Source organism: Syngnathoides biaculeatus, chromosome 10, assembly GCF_019802595.1.
Source record: "Syngnathoides biaculeatus isolate LvHL_M chromosome 10, ASM1980259v1, whole genome shotgun sequence".
In the NCBI taxonomy this organism is placed as follows: Eukaryota; Metazoa; Chordata; class Actinopteri; order Syngnathiformes; family Syngnathidae; genus Syngnathoides; species Syngnathoides biaculeatus.
The window spans coordinates 26,893,546-26,909,749 of NC_084649.1; the positions used below are offsets into that span (position 1 = coordinate 26,893,546).

Sequence of the window (16,204 nt, forward strand, 5' to 3'; positions counted from 1 at the left end):
AATTGTTGATTTCATTAATGATTGATGGTGGGGGGCCGTTTGTCCTTTGAGTGAGTTGGAGTTATGTGCACATGAGCGTATCCAGTGAAAGTGTTGCAGATTTTGAACTTCTGCTAAGCTTAAAAGCACAAGGTCGGTCGACGTTTGTTAATGTTTCAATATTTAGTCAGCGGCCCTCTGCGCTAACTACATTTGCTTATTTACAGGAGTTGTGGTTAGATTTTGGTGCCGATCCAGATAAGGATCCACGCATTGAAATGTTTTTTAAAAAAAAAAAAGATTATTACTTCAGTCTGCTTGTGTTGGTGCGGGGCACTGATCCAAAAGATGATAGAAAAAGCTTGGTGTTGGGTTATTGGTGGTTTTTTTTTTTTTTTTTTTTTTTTTTTAATGCACATTACCACCATCTGCAGGAGTGGAGTAGAACCCTATCATCTGGCACCTGACAGTTGTTTTAGTTGAGCTATCTACTGATTGGGATTTTACTCCCCCACTCCACCCGTTTATTTATATATATATATATATATATATATATTAATGTGTCTAAGTAATATGCAGTATAAAAATGGTTGGATGCAATTTGCACAACAAACCAAGACCATCACCACCAGTGTAGACATACTACATGTCGGACAACAACTGGTTTTATGTTTCTGTCTCTCTGTGTTGTTTTCTTTTCAGTTTTTCCAGAGAACTCAGATGCAGACTGCGAGGCCCACCATCCCCACGAACACGCCCACCATACGGCCAGGCGCCCAGGCTCCCCCGGCGGCCGTCTACCCAACTAATCAAGCAATCATGATGACCGTGGCGCCCATGCCGTTCCCGTCGCCGCAGGCTCCACAGTACTACATCCCACAGGTGAGGGACAGCCACTTGGCTATGTACATACACAAATTATCTTTTTTTTTCCCCATCTCTCTGTGGTTCTGGTCAATGATTCATTGGAAAGGAGAGAACTTCTTTTCACAACTGTACATTCAAAATATACTAATATATCATTCTTTTGCCTTTTAAATAGACAAGGACTATTCCTTAAATGGGATATATTGTGGTAAATTGACTTTGCGTTGAACCAATAACCTAACCCTCGCTTAGACTTTCCCGACTGGAAGTTGACTAATTGCTAATCATGTCATCATTTAATCAGGCAATTTAGAAAGGACTTCCGGCTTGGCCATCTGCTGCCGTCGAGCGACCGTAACGCTCTGCGAGTCAGCGAATTGTCCTGCCAACAATTTGAAACAGTCTTCAAGCAGATGTGAAAATAAGATGGTGGTGGATGAGGTTAGCGGTTAGCTTTGCCTGTTTCAGATCACTGGACTTGCGGTGAGGGACAAGGGCAGCGGAGTGAAGCAAAGCTCCATCTTTGGCCAAAATTTTATGTGCAATGTGCGACATCACAATACTTGTCACAGTGTTGCACATGGACGCAGTACTTACTGTGCTCCAAGCATTGATATGAAGACTACATAAGCAACTGAGGTCAACATAGCCCCTAAAGGCAATCCATTTATATTGAAAATTAGTACTTGCTCATTTGGCAAAAGATTTTCATCACGAGGTCGCCGATGGTGTCGTGGTACACTTTGGTGCAGCCAGCGTGGGTTCAATTCCCGCTCAGTGATGCTGACATGTGCCCCTGCGACTGACTGGTGACCACTTCAGGGTGTAGTGTGCCTTTCGCCCGAAGTTGGCTGGGATAGTCTCCATTTTTTCCGTGACCCTTTTGAGGATAAACGGCCCGGAAAATGAATTAATGGAAGACTGGATTTTGATCACATAATAAAGGACTAGCAGAAAATATTGCCGTTCAGCCCCTGTGGGGTGTTATAAGTCTTCTTTCTTTGTGTATTTTTATGTTCAAGTGATAAGACATGTCACAAATGCATACGTTTCAGCCATTTAAGCCCTTTTCATAAATGAATGGTGTCCATTTATGTCTCGAGGCAACAGTTTGGGCAAATGTCTTATTTTACAGTAGGAGGCTGTCATTGCAGCATATTGTCTCTGCAGTGAGACTGACAAGGTCGTGACTCTTTGTCTCTGTCCTTATGGATGTCTTTGCCTCTCCGCAGTATCGCCACAGCGCTGCTTACGTGGCGCCTCAGCAGTATTCTGTTCAGCCCCCGGGATCTGGCACCTTCTATCCAGGACCTGGGGAATACCCTTCCCCGTATCGTGAGTCGTAAATTTGCACCCAAAGGCGCACCCGCAGAAAGCAACACCAATTGTCATAATTGATTTCTTTTTTTTTTTTACCATATTTTTTCTTCAGATCCCCTCAGGTACCACCCTCCCGTGTCACCTTCTGTCCCCGCCCCCGTTCCTACAGCCGGCCCGCCCTACTATCCGGGGCAGACCGTGTACTCGGCTTCGCCGCCCATCATAGTGCCTACACCACAGCAACCTCCACCAGCCAAGCGCGAGAAGAAAACAGTGAGTATCTTAGTAGTTCGTTTGGCATTGTTCCACCGTTTGGTAATTTTAGTACAAGGTGATCCTCAGTTCACAACTGTCCTGACAAGCTAATGAATGGCGCTTAAGACATGCCTCACTTGAATGATGCAGCCAAAACTGGTTGGTCTCTCAAGTAGTGTGCGGGCTTGGGCACCAAATTTTCAAGAGTGGTTACTTCCATTCAAAATTAGAATCGCCGATTAAAAATGCAAATGTGGGAAACTTTCGATACAAGCGAAGCTCAGCGGTTGTTCGACCTGCACGCTTTAGTGAGGTGTGTTGCGTTTGTCCCATTGTCCTCCCAGATTCGTATCCGCGACCCCACTCAGGGTGGAAGGGACATCACTGAGGAGATCATGGCGGGGGGCTCGGGGAGCAGGAATTCAACACCCCCTGTTGGCCCTCCTTCATCCACTCCAACCCCCCCTCAGGTATTGCTCCACGTGTGCAGGGTACTGTATGCACCGGGGCTGTCTAACGTTGGCTCGCGTCGCTCTGTCTTTTGTTGATTTTTGTTGCCGTTGTTGTTAAGTCCTCCTGGCCACACTCTGATTATGATCGTCACATTTTCTGCTTCATATCGCAGCAGCCACTCAGCAACAGGCAGACTCCGGAGCTGCAGTCGCCGTTGCAACCTGCCCAGCTCCAGCTCAGCACTTCTGGAAGCCTCACACCGGAGCCATCGGCGCCCCCGCAGCAGCAACCGGTGACAACCGGGTCCCCAGACGCCAAACCGGGGCCAGGTGTGCATAAACACATCTTCTCCTCCCTTAAATACTGATCACAGTTTGCCCTGAGACCATGCGTGACCTACATTCCTTGCTACTGGAATTTATATATGTATATATCTCAAACATTGTCCATCTTGAGATTTTGGTGACAAGCCAATACAAGGGGGTGTGAGGATGTTACCTGAAAAAGGAAATGTTTCCAGTGAGAACAGCAATCGGTCTTTACGTTGACCAACGTTCTGTCCTTTTGCCGTGCTTCCTCATTGGTGCCGCTAAATGCTGAAATGAGACTTTTTCAGTCCCAGTTGTATTGTTGAAGCCAAAGACTACTCAGTAATTCACAATTATTTGACATTGTCTATCGATCCACTTTCTTGAGCATAATGTGTTGACCTCCAACATGAGTGCTGGGGGCATGTCCAGAGGTACATGACGTCACTATCTAAAAAAATTTTTGACACGTTACCTGTATTTTTTCCTTCTTCCAGATGACACACCAAAATTAGAGCCATTTGTCCAAAAGTCTTCCTCACCTGGGCTCCTGCAGCTGGAAGCTCCCCTGGAGAGACTGGAAGCGAGCGCTCCTGAATCAGAAACCTCTTCCACTGTTGAACCAGAGCTTGCCTTCCCTGCGTCACAGGCCGCCCTCGTTGCCCTCCCTCCCGCAGTTGTCGACAGCGGCGACCGGCCCTCCCCGACAGCTTCACTCTCCTCTGGCGGGGACCATAAACATTCTTCGGCGTCACCTTATTTTCCCAACGCTGACAAGTCTATCGACGACGTCCCCTCTCGGACTCTGACCGTCTCGCCGTCACCTGTTCCCAAGGCTGTGAACGGCGTCGCGGATCCTGACGCCGATGCGGACGCACCGGCCCGTGAGCCGTCTCTAACGTCCTCGTCTGGAGAGTCTCCTCTTGCTTCTCCCGCTTTCCAGGAGACCTCCTCTTCAGAAGCGCTACCGTCTGACGTCAGGCTGGAGGCGGCCGTTGCTGCCGAGCTGGCTCCCGTGGCGTCTTTGGCAGTAGCGCCAGTCCCCTTGACCTCCAGCCCCGTAACAGCTGTGCACGTTAAACTACCCCCTGGCCTTCCGGCTCTGGTAGAGGCCATAGCGGAGACCGACGAGCCCAAGAAGCCCCTGGACGAAAAGGACCTGGTCCCCAAGGTGGGGAAAGAGGCACCCGGAGACGTGACTGAAGATGAGCCCCAGCGTAGTTTATGCACTAGGAAGAGCCCCACTACAGGTACATGAACACACTGAAAACACAGGTCTTGGATCAAAACCTTCTTTATGTACAGGTACGTATATTTGCAAAATGGTCCCGTTTAAAGTCAACTAACGTTAAGTCGTTGGAATCCCTTAGAAAATGCACGTTCCGCCCATCTGATTGGCTCGATCAGTATCGGCTGATAATTAGCATTTTATGCTGATTAGCTGATCGGCTTTAATGACATAAGTCTCCAATCCGCAAAAGACATTTACTCCATGTCGCTGTTGTCCACAGTCTATTTAAATCCAAAAGCAGGTGTATTTTTAGCCTTTGACATCATTTACGATCACTGGGCTTTGGCAACTTCAACGCGACCGAATACACTTGTTACCATGGCCACGACTACAGCAACGGATCGCGTGTCTCTTGCGTTGGTCAAAAAAGAACAAATTGCAGAAAAACAAGTGATGGTGGCGGTGGCGGTCACCAATGCTCAGGAGAAGACGTTTGTTCAAGGATTACTTGAAGTATGCTTGCGTATTTTTAACATGATACGGCTCACGAGCAGACAACAAAATGTTAGGTAGCCTAGCAAGCTAATGTTAGCATTAACGGTTGTAGCTATCCATCAGTGTGATTTGAACTAATTTAATTACAATAAAATAATTACAGTAAGTTAACACCCATTAGTTCTGTCGTGTTCTCATGTTGGTGTGACCTGAATGATTAGAATACATGACCTGACTAGAAAATATTTGAGATAAACACAATAATAATACAATACAATAATACAATAAATGAATAAGTTGTTGAAATAGACACACTGCTCCATTTTGTCATCGGATTGGTGGTCGGTTATCATTTATTTTATTTTATTATATTCGGTGATCGGCCCCGAAAATCCTGATCATGAAAAGCCCAACTCATGCAAAGAGCCTAAAATGATGTGTAGGCCCATCCCTGAAGTATGTCAAGTAGTCCTCCTCAAACATTTTACACCAAGTTCCACCTAGAAAAGCACCAGTGTGATCAATATTATAATACAGTTGCAAAGTAGGGCTAAGTGTTCACGAAAAAGAAGTTTTATTTCTATAAAGTAGTTTTCGAGATATGACCTGTCGCTTGACCATTTTTTTTTTTTTTTTTTGTCGTGAGATATGAGTACTTAAGACCACCCACACCCATATCGCTAAACTAAATATTTTCTGGGTTTAATTTCACAATTATTGGGTGAGCAGGCACTTCACGTACCCAATTGATTGGACGCACAGAATTGAAGTCAATTTTCTATCATATGTCCCTATTAAAGTGAATCAAAATAAAAATTTAGCTCTCAATTTTGATTGTATGTATCAAACTGTAAGAAATGTGTTGTTGACTAAATGGAAGGTGGAAAAAAGTTCTAAAGTGAGCTTTTCATTTGCAGTCAATCAGACTTCTTCTGTTTTACCAAAGACCTGGAGAAAACCAAATGAAATGATCCACTCTGGAGATGCACTTCTGAAAGAGAATGAGGTAAGAGAACTAAGATTTTTCATGGAGTTGGGCTTTCATTTTCAAAATGAAACCACCTGAAAAATGTCAGCGTGTCAAAGAAGCACTCTGGTGGCAGAAAGAAAGAGAGAGAGAGAGAGAGAGAGAGAGAGAGAGAGAGAGAGAGAGGAGAGTCAATAAATCAGGCAGAAAATGTTTCCACGTGTGTCCCAGGAAAGCACTTAGACATGACTTTTGAGTCGAGCAAGGTGGCATCCATCATCCTCGCTGCTCGTTCAGCACACTGTTTATGAATTCAGCCTCTGCGCTTCTCTCATTTCCTGCTCATCATTGCTGAACAACCACACCCATATTTTTTTTTACAAGCCTTTTTCCTTGCTTGCTTGACGTTACGGACAAAGCTCCAAGCCAGCAATATATTAGATACAGTGAAGAAATGAAGTATTTGAACACCCTGCTATATTGCGAGTTCTCCCACTTAGAAATCATGGAGGGGTCTGCAATTTTGATCATAGGTGCATGTCCACTGTGAGGAAAAATCCAGAAATCACAATTTATGAATTTTTTTTTTTTTAACGATTTACTTGTGTGATACAGCTGCAAATAAGTATTTGAACACTTGAGAAAAACAATGTTAATATTTGGTACAGTAGCCTTTGTTTGCAGAGGTCAAACATTTCCTGTAGTTGTTCACCAGGTTTGCACACACTGCAGGAGGGATTTTGGGATCTTCTCTAGATCAGACAGGTTTCTGGGCTGTCGCTGGGGAACACCGGAGTTTCGGCTCCCTCCAAAGATTTTCTATTGGGTTTAGGTCTGGAGACTGGCTAGACCACGCCGAGCCGGATTTCAAACCATGACGTCTTAGTGTATTACCAACAGACACCTTGGAAACGGTGGTCCCAGCTCCTTTCAGGTCATTGACAGAGTTCTGTCGTGTAGTCCTGGGCTGATTCCTCACCTTTCTGAGGATCATTGAGACCCCAAGAGGTGATATCTTGCATGGGGCTCCACTCCGATTGAGATTTTACCGTCATGTTTAGCTTCTTCCGTTTTCTAATGATTGCTCCACCAGTGGACCTTTTTTCACCAAGCCGCTCGGCAATTCCTCCGTAGCCCTTTCCAGCCGTGTGGACTTGTACGACTTTGTCTCTGTTGTCTTTGGACAGCTCTTTGGTCTCGGCCATGTTACAAGTTTGAGTCTTACTGATTGTATCGGGTGCGACAGGTGTCTTGATGCAGCTACTGACCCCACACAGGTGCATCTGATTCAGGATAATACGTGGAGTGGAGGTGGACTTTTAGGGTCAGAATTCTAGTTGATAGACAGGTCTTCAAATACTTATTTGTAGCTGTATCACACAAGTAAATCACAAACAAAAACAAAATAATACATTCTGATTTCTGGATTTTTCTCACAGTGGACATGCACCTACGATGACAATTGCAGACCCCTCCATGATTTCAAAGTGGGAGAACTTGCAATATAGCAGGGTGTTCAAATACCATTCTAATGGTTTTCTCATATACTTACAGTGAAGAGAATAAGTGAGAACGGGAAAAAACCTCTTTATTAGCTTGAGATAGAGAGACAGAGTTACAGGGGAATTCACGCTTAAAGACTTGAGCAACTGGTAGAGGGACAGCAGTAACGTGCAAGCCTTCTTCTGCCATATTCTTTTTGCCACTGCAAACTACGTTGTTCACTCCACGCTAGTGCGGTCGTAAATCAAGAAATCCATATGTATAAACTCTTGCTGTAGGACGAGCCTCGGCCAATAGAAGCAGTCCCTGTGGATCCGGCGCTACCGTCGGCTCCGCCCGGGGGCTCTACGACCCCGCCGTCGACCTTTCACCCTGTCGACGCCGCAGCTCCAGCCGGCAGCCCCGTGGCCAACAGGAAGACGGCCGCCTTGGAGGAGAACGGCGATACCGAGCCGGAGCCTTTGAGGAACGGGGCGTGCCACGCCTCTGAGACGGAGAGCAGCGACAGCGGGACGTCGCCTGGGGACAAAGACAACTGCAACTCCACCAGGGCATTGCAGGACGTAGAAGGTGAGAGAAATTCCGGGAGTTTTCAAATTGGGAAACTTCCAAAGATGAAGTTGGCTGTTAATAAGGAACTGAAATGTTTTGGGCGGCATGTTCTTTGAGCATAATCCTGATTTAACCAAGATGTGAAGAGCCCATTGCCTGAAAGGGTTTAACAAACGTGCAGAAACTTATCTTAAAAAGCTTGAGGGAAGAAGCTTTTTTGTTTGCATGTTCAACGGGACTTTTGGGAGGGTTGAGGGCCTCTTTTCATTGAATATTTTGAAAAGGGACCAGTTGATATTTTTATGGTTTTTATGTCACGGATTGGGGCAGGGAGAAAAATAATTGGGCTCTCATTCATGTGAGATCTTCAATGAAAGACATTTTAAAACATTTAAATGCTTTGTGATTTTGAATTCTTACATTGTGTATGGATGTATGCTTATGAATATGTTTTTTTTTTTGAATACAATACACTTTCCAGTCATTTTTCCAATTAAGAATATTTCCAAAATGTATTTCCAAAAATCTTTCCTTGAAAATTTACTGGCTTTTCCAACCCTTTGCAATCCTCCTCAGGACACTAGATGTGATTTTGCCATCATCATCGTGACTATTTGTCCTTTTTGGGTTTATTTTTTTTGCGATGTGCTTGTTGATCCAGACCTGTCCGATCCCAGCAAGAAGCGGCAGTACGACAGGGGCTTCTTGTTGCGTTTCCAGTTCATGCCCGCCTGCATCCAGAAACCTGAGGGCCTCCCGCCAATCAGCGATGTGGTGCTCGACAAGGTGAGTACGTCACATTTGATGGAGGCTGATGCTTGAGTAGATTATTATCGGCGACATCTCCTGATGAGACATTCTGGGTTTTATCGCCTTTTCTTATGTATCCTTGAAGGTTGATGTACTAGTACACTTGTTTTAGTGAGATAATTCAGGAGAATATCGGAGAATATTGAATAAATGCTTGACAAGGTGTTGAGCATTTATTTGAAAATGGAGTAGTGTGGTTAATTGTCTGGAGTATTGAGGGAAAAGAGCTTACAGTTGTGCCTTGAGATAAGAGTAAGACAACTTCATTTTTTAGATACAAGTGTGTCATATAAACAAATGTTTTGCTTTGACTTGTGAGTAGAGATTTGCGATACAAGCAATGTATGGTACAGTGACCTCAACATACTTTAAAATAATCCGGAGTTTGTCAAATACTGAATAATTCATCAAAAAAGAGGCTTCAAGCTGTTTCATTTCACTCTGTGTGTTTCCTGTCAAATGAAACCAAACAGAATTAGATGTTGTTTGAAACAACCAACATCTGCCCAAGAAAGCCTAGCTTAATACAAATGCTAATTCGCATCTATGGTGTGGTACTTTTAGCCTTTAAACGGCAGACTGAACTCAAATGGTGCAGCAACGTAAAAGGTATTCGTAATCAGTCAGAAATATTCTTTATCCTCTACGTAGAATGATTAATATTAGTGCCCTGCTGATGAGCTGTGGAGGGGTTGAGATGATAACTGTTGGGGATTGATGGTATTTCTATTCATTTCAATGGGAAAAGATTATTTAAAATTCAAGTCTTTTTAGTTACAAGCTTGGTCACGGAACAAATTAAACTCGTATCTCAAGGCAGCATTGTACTCTTGTATGGTCCTTAAACTGAACACTGTTTGAATCCTCATATTTCTCTGATGCTCATTCGACTGATTTGTAACAGTACAGCTCGATGTACATTTATTGAGCTACTCCGTGCCTGGAGGCACGTGCTGTGCTTTAGTGGTAAAAGAAAACAATTCAGCATAGCAACATCAATAATTATAATGGAGGAACTTTGCTTCTGATTTGAGATGAAGACACACAAACACACAACCCATACACCAATGTCAGTGGTGTCTTTTTTTTTTTTTTTTTTTTTTCCCTGGCTCTTATTAATAAGATGCAGTAGCCCAGCGCTGTTAAACTCATTTTTGTCATTCCACAGTGTAGTTATAGTTGCCCCACAGGGCTCTTATGACTAAAACCATGTTAATGTCTAATTATATTCATATATATGCTCAATAAATTGATGGATACGAGTATTTAAAAAAATTGTATAAATTTTGCGGTACTTTGAAAAGGGGTTTGGGTTCCTAAAATAAATGCGAGGAATATGTAACATTTTTAAAAACTATAGAGAATATATCGTTTTGTTCCAGCTTTTAGCAAGAAACGTGAAGAAGACACACACGATTTGTTTTAGTGGGTCCCGTAAAATGATGTTGGGCCCGCTGGGTCTGGTCCCTGGGCTTGAATTTGACACCTGTGCTTGAGTCCCTTTAACACTGCAAGTAAAATACTGCATTTTCCCACCTTCTTTTCCTTGTGTTAAACCGAAGGCCTGTGGGTTTGCCACTGCTGCATTATTCCTTGACTTCTGTTCAAAACTTGTTTCATGATGCGAATCAGATGGAAGGGAAGTTATGTAATAATATCATTGGGATATTGTACTATGGAACATTCGATACAGTACAGAAGCTCCGCGCTCGAGCAACACATCTACTCTGTCAACAAACACTGTTGAGTTCAGGCTCTGTCAAGCCAATGTCATTGGGCGGCCATTTGCTTTTGGCAGTATATCACGCTTGTTAACGCGTTGAACATCAATTGTGCAACACGAAAAAAGGCAGTAAAGAAATTCATGGTTTAGAAGCATAATAATTCAGACTGTTCAAACTGTTACTGTTGCACCTGCCTGTGTCCGTGTCCTAAAATGAAATGATGTTATAGATCAGGGGTGCCCAGACTTACTTACCCCAAGATATACTTTTCCAGCAGCCACAGCAGTCTACCGAGGGGGGGGCATCGCCGCAACTGCAGTGGTGAAAGCAAAAGAAAGACCGTAAATATTACTCCAGCTTGCTGTTACGTGCCTTTATGTGAGTGCGATGGACATATTGGCCACACCTGAATCAAGCGACGAAATGGTTGACAGGCTGATGTCTTTTTTTTGGGAGGGGGGGCACTTACCATCACGGAAGCGACCAAAATATCCCGATCACCATATTGAGCACCCTCGTTATAGATGCTCAAAAAAGTTTGATTTTATCTGTTTTTCTAGTCGTGCAACAGAAATAACAATCCAATTGTTCCGCTGTGTGAAAGCGCATACTTGTGGCAATATCCCACATCCGCTTTGTAAATGGCAAAGGCGGGTAAATGTTTGGAGAGCCTCCTAATTTTTGTACTTAAGTGTTCAATGTGGAGCATAAGGATCTGCTGAAATCCTGTTTTGATTAAAATCACACTGCCATTATATCACGCTTGGCAGCATTAAGGTGACGCCCCCCCACCTCTGCAAAAAAAAAAAAAAAAAAAAGAGCGGCCAAACTGGCTTGTGTCCCAACTAGTAGTCTCAGGTCTTATGGGACAAAGAGTAGCGGAGAGGTCGATGAGGTGAATGTTTTATTCTTCCTTTTTTTTTTTTTTTTTTTTTGCCTCTCCTGTCCCACCAGCATCCCTCCTTCTCCGGCATTCCTTTCTTTCCCTACACATCTGGTCCTGACTTTTCTTACTGGAGAACCCGCTGAGCGGGGCTCACATAACTTACAGCCTGTGCTGTTTTAAAAAAAACAACACCAAGCAAAACAGCTAATGGAGCACGGCTGTCCGTTGTGACAGGTCACCTTGCGGGCAACCTCTGTCAGAAGTCCATACCCCTTTTTTTTAAAGACCTTTTCCTCACACATTAGCGGCACATGACTGCTCCCCCTGCTGTTGAGGATTCGGTCGCCATCGGATCCCTTTTGTACGATGCTAGTCAGGGTCACAGGTAGAACTGGGGCATCGCGGGGGAACATACCAAAGACCAACCATTCACACTCGCATTCACGAGTACTTACCTGACTTTCACGCCATTGCAGATGAACCAAAACAAGTTGCCTTCTCGAGCCGTGGATCCCAGGGTGATTTCCAGGGGACCCGATTTCACACCTGCCTTTGCGGACTTTGGCAGACAGATGAGCAGTGCACGAGGCTCTATGGTGAGTCACATAAATACCTGGACGAACTCCTTTGCGGCTCAACGACCGTATTAAAACCGTGATCATATGCTTGGCAGATTAACTCTAGGGAATCATTTCATGTGCTGAAAAACGTGTTTGTAATTTGCGTTGGAAATAATTATATCTTTTGTGACACCAGTCCTGGAACGTTTCTGACACATCTCTTATCTCCCTAACTCACTCACTGACTGTTCTATCTGTCAAATGCATTTCAAATGAGAGGGTTCAGATCCATTCACCAATGGGAGTGCGAGAGCCCATCCCAGCTATCTTGGACCAGGAGGCGGGGTACATCCTGAACCGGCCAATACCAGCAGAAAAATCAACCATTCGCACTCACATTCACACCTTCGGGCAATTTAGTATCTCCAATTAATGAGAGGAAACCGGAGTGCCTGGAGAAAACCCACACAGGCACGGGGAGAACATGCAAACTCCACACAGACGGGCTCCGGATTTGATCCCCGGTCCTCAGAACTGTGAGGCATACGCCCTAACTTGTCACCCACCGTTCCGCCCGGAGAGCTGATAGCTAATGTAAAAAAGTCGTAGTATATCTGTCGGACGCAGTGTCCCAAATAGGGAAGAAAAATAAATGCCATGTTTCATCAAGTGAGCCATTTCTTTTTTGACATTATGCAATGACTTTCATGCTGTCGCATGTGGGAAAGGGGCACCACAGTCGTCGTCGGAAGGATTTTTCAGACATTTATTGAACGCCAGGAGAACAATAAAACACAAAGGCAGCGAAGCATACATCCACAGGAGCTGTCGTCGGTCTCAGTCTCAGACACTTACACAGACTTGCCGTCGTCACCCACCCCTTGAAGAGACATGCATGTACATGGCCGCCATAATATGTAGAGTATTTGATCAAGTCTCCGTTTAAAGCAATACTGGATCATTCACTTCACATCTTCCCACACAGCTAATGAACATGGGCACACGGCGGCCTCCTCCTAGGAAGATCATCATGAGCGTGCCAGTGAACGACGAAGTGAAATTGCAGAAGGCGGAGAACGCCTGGAAGCCGGGTTCCAAGCGGGAGTGTGTGGTCGAGGACCCCGAGACGCTGAGGACGCAGGTAGGAAAATGTATTTTACAAGCCATATACATGTGTGAAATTGCTACTTTTGTAATTTGTGTGTGTGTGTGTGTGGTGGCTGGGGGGGGGGGGGGGGCGTGTCTCCTTCAGGAGCTTTTCAGGAAAGTGCGGAGCATCCTGAACAAGCTGACACCTCAGAAGTTCAGTCAACTGATGAAGCAGGTGACAGACCTGACCATCGACACGGAGGAGCGGCTCAAGGGGGTGATCGACCTCGTCTTCGAGAAGGCCATCGACGAGCCCAGCTTTTCCGTCGCCTACGGGCACATGTGCCAGTGCCTCGCTGAGGTAAAGCTAGGGATGCAATTATTAATTGAGAAATGTCTTCATTTCTTTTCGGCTCGCCACAGTGTGTCAATCTTTTTCCATGTACTTGATTGAAAAACTTGAAGAATTCAATTACAAAAGAAGGTCGATGCAAAATCTCTGCCTCAAAGCTTTGCAGGGATCATTTATGCATATTGTCTCTGCAGTAACTCCGTATAGAAATAAGTTGGCACCATGACTGTGAATCAGGAGAATCATTTCCCACCTAACAAGGAGGATCAAGTGCAATTTGTGCGAGGGCAACCGTCTCCTTTTTGGAGAATCCCGGCAATTGTGCAGTTGAATTTTTTTTTTTTTTTTTTTTCTGCCAATGAATGAATTTTTCACGCCACAAGACAAACCCGAAACGTCACATTCACTATTATGTCATAAAACTAAGCTATTGCTAGCCTATTTGTTAATGTCTCGGTCACTCAATATTATTTTGTCGTTTTGTGACCTTTGCATATTAAGAACATTTAAAAATCTGTTTGATTGACCAATCGCTGAAAATCACATCACCCTGATTTCCGATCAAGTTATCAGATCACAATAACCCAAAATTCGTTTTTAATCCCACTTTTGGAAAGGAAACTAAGGACACACGTGTATCCACCTGCATCAACCTGGCTGGATTTTATTGCTTGAATTGATGAATTACTTACCTGAGAAAATATGACAAAAGTAATTCAAATTTTCAGTTTAAAAAAAGTGATCAGCAAAATTTGTTGAGCACCGTTTGCACAATTCTGCTCGCAAAGAAATAAAGTCTACATTTATGATACAGTAAGCATTATTTGTGCAAATGCTTGGATGTTCAGTCTTTTTCAATTTCCCAATATTGTATGTGTTTGTGGTACAGCTCAAAGTGCAAATAGCAGATAAGCCCAACAACACAGTCAACTTCCGCAAACTGCTGCTCCACCGCTGCCAGAAGGAGTTCGAGAAGGACAAAGTGGACGACGTGGTGTTTGAGAAGAAGCAGAAAGAGCTGGACTCTGCTGATTCAGTATGTCCCAATTAGCTCCTTTTCACTTGTCTTGAGAAATCACCGTTTGTGCTGTGGGAAATTATCCAAATTTTATTGAATTGCTCTGCTAATTACTATGGTAACTTTAAGATGCTGCAGTGAAAACTAAAAAATGTTCACAATCCCAATTTGTCTTGCTTCGTTTCCTTTGCTGAGCTTTTCTTTTGCCTTGCGTGATGCCATTTGAAGCGTAGTGCTAATTTTGACATGTCCCCTTGGAAAACCCTTCAGATTTTTTCCCCTGTAGGAGCTCATTGGTGGATAATTTCAACTCAGAATTTTCAGACAATCAGAGAAGGAGTTCCCCAGAGTAGCAGAGAAAAATATAAAGGATGAAGGAAATGTGTTGGGAAATAACAGAATTATACTATTTTACTCTAATTTGAAAGTATTTTTGGACCAGATTTTTTTTTTTTTTTTTGTAGGCAAACAAAAACGTTCCCTACACTTTTCCCATTTTCAAAAATGGACTGTAGCTCGTATTTCAAATTTTTGGTTACAAGTCAAAGAATGCGTTTGGCACAGCGTCCGCTGTTATCTTGAGATACTCTTAAACAGGGTCACCTGTATCTCATGCAAACACTGTGTATATTTTTTGAGACATTTTTGTTTGGTGGTGTGCCGTGGGAAGAAAATAACGGTCATCAATAAAGACTAAAAACACAATTTTAAGCATGCGGGAATTGCCTTTTGGGCTCAACATTTTTTGTGTGCGTACATATATTATTTTACTTGGGAGTTTTTCTTTGTCTTTACCTCGCAGTCCACGGAACGCGAGCGGCTTCAGGAAGAGCTAGAGGAGGCCAAGGACAAGGCGCGGCGACGATCCATCGGCAACATAAAATTCATCGGGGAGCTCTTCAAGCTGAAGATGCTGACGGAGGCCATCATGCACGACTGCGTTGTCAAGCTGCTGAAGAACCACGACGAAGAGTCTCTTGAGTGCCTGTGCAGGCTTCTCACCACCATCGGCAAGGACCTCGACTTTCAGAAAGCCAAGGTGAGACCCGTGATGATGTTTTGTCTGCAAGTATCTGTAAATAGCGGTGAAATGGGGCCACGGAGAACTCCCTCTCCCCGCCATTTTGAATCATCAACTCTTTTAAATGTATCCCCTCCTCAGCCTCGAATGGATCAGTATTTCCATCAGATGGAAAAAATTGTGAAGGAGAGGAAGACCTCGTCTCGGATACGCTTTATGTTGCAGGACGTCATTGACCTAAGATTGGTGAGTTTGGAGACATGTCGAAGGCTTCCGAATGATTTGTCTCGTATGTATGAATGTCCCATTTTCAAGCACATACAAAATTTGTAAAATACGAGAACCCATACAATGAAGAGAGAATGGAAACGTGGACTCCTCTTGCACATTCTTAAGTCTCCTCCCTTGAGTTAGTTCTGTGATAGTGAGTGGTAAGATTGGCCTATGAGAAGCTGAATGGTGCTACTGGACATCTGGGCTGCTTCCCAGTTCTTCACACATGACCCAGAAGTTGTTCTAATGCTGGGATTATTTCAATTTGCTCTCCTAAAAAAATGAAAGTATTTTCAGAAAAAGCACCACATTACCAGCTATAGAGAGGTGGAAAAAAATGCTTGCACACATACATATTTAGACATTCACATAAAACAAGAAAAAAGGATATCTTGGATTACATGATTGCTCCGGACAGAGTCGTGGCTCTTTTGTTCTTTCTGCTCTGAAATGCACTTACACAATCATCAACCTCTGCTATATAAACCTCTGTACTCAGTAGTTAAATTATTCAACAAACATAAATGGCCTTCACACAAAG

The 16,204-nt window shown here is 43.9% G+C and overlaps 1 protein-coding gene across 21 annotated transcripts in view; it reads left to right on the forward strand.

Annotated features, from left to right (window-relative positions):
- eif4g3a (eukaryotic translation initiation factor 4 gamma, 3a) overlaps positions 1-16,204 on the forward strand; it is a 51,043-nt gene that overhangs the window by 25,130 nt on the left and 9,709 nt on the right. For 16 of the 21 annotated variants that reach the window (XM_061833130.1, XM_061833132.1, XM_061833135.1 and 13 more), the window contains 15 exons: positions 682-861; positions 2,079-2,181; positions 2,279-2,439; positions 2,757-2,891; positions 3,047-3,203; positions 3,680-4,432; positions 5,826-5,914; positions 7,657-7,948; positions 8,592-8,716; positions 11,827-11,946; positions 12,896-13,051; positions 13,163-13,360; positions 14,241-14,387; positions 15,172-15,408; positions 15,532-15,636. In XM_061833130.1, coding sequence (XP_061689114.1) covers positions 682-861; positions 2,079-2,181; positions 2,279-2,439; positions 2,757-2,891; positions 3,047-3,203; positions 3,680-4,432; positions 5,826-5,914; positions 7,657-7,948; positions 8,592-8,716; positions 11,827-11,946; positions 12,896-13,051; positions 13,163-13,360; positions 14,241-14,387; positions 15,172-15,408; positions 15,532-15,636 — 2,958 coding nt within the window. Of the gene's footprint in view, positions 1-18; positions 133-681; positions 862-2,078; positions 2,182-2,278; positions 2,440-2,756; positions 2,892-3,046; positions 3,204-3,679; positions 4,433-5,825; positions 5,915-7,656; positions 7,949-8,591; positions 8,717-11,826; positions 11,947-12,895; positions 13,052-13,162; positions 13,361-14,240; positions 14,388-15,171; positions 15,409-15,531; positions 15,637-16,204 lie in introns of those variants that run through there. The other 5 variants (XM_061833131.1, XM_061833151.1, XM_061833152.1 and 2 more) reach the window with 2 other exon arrangements.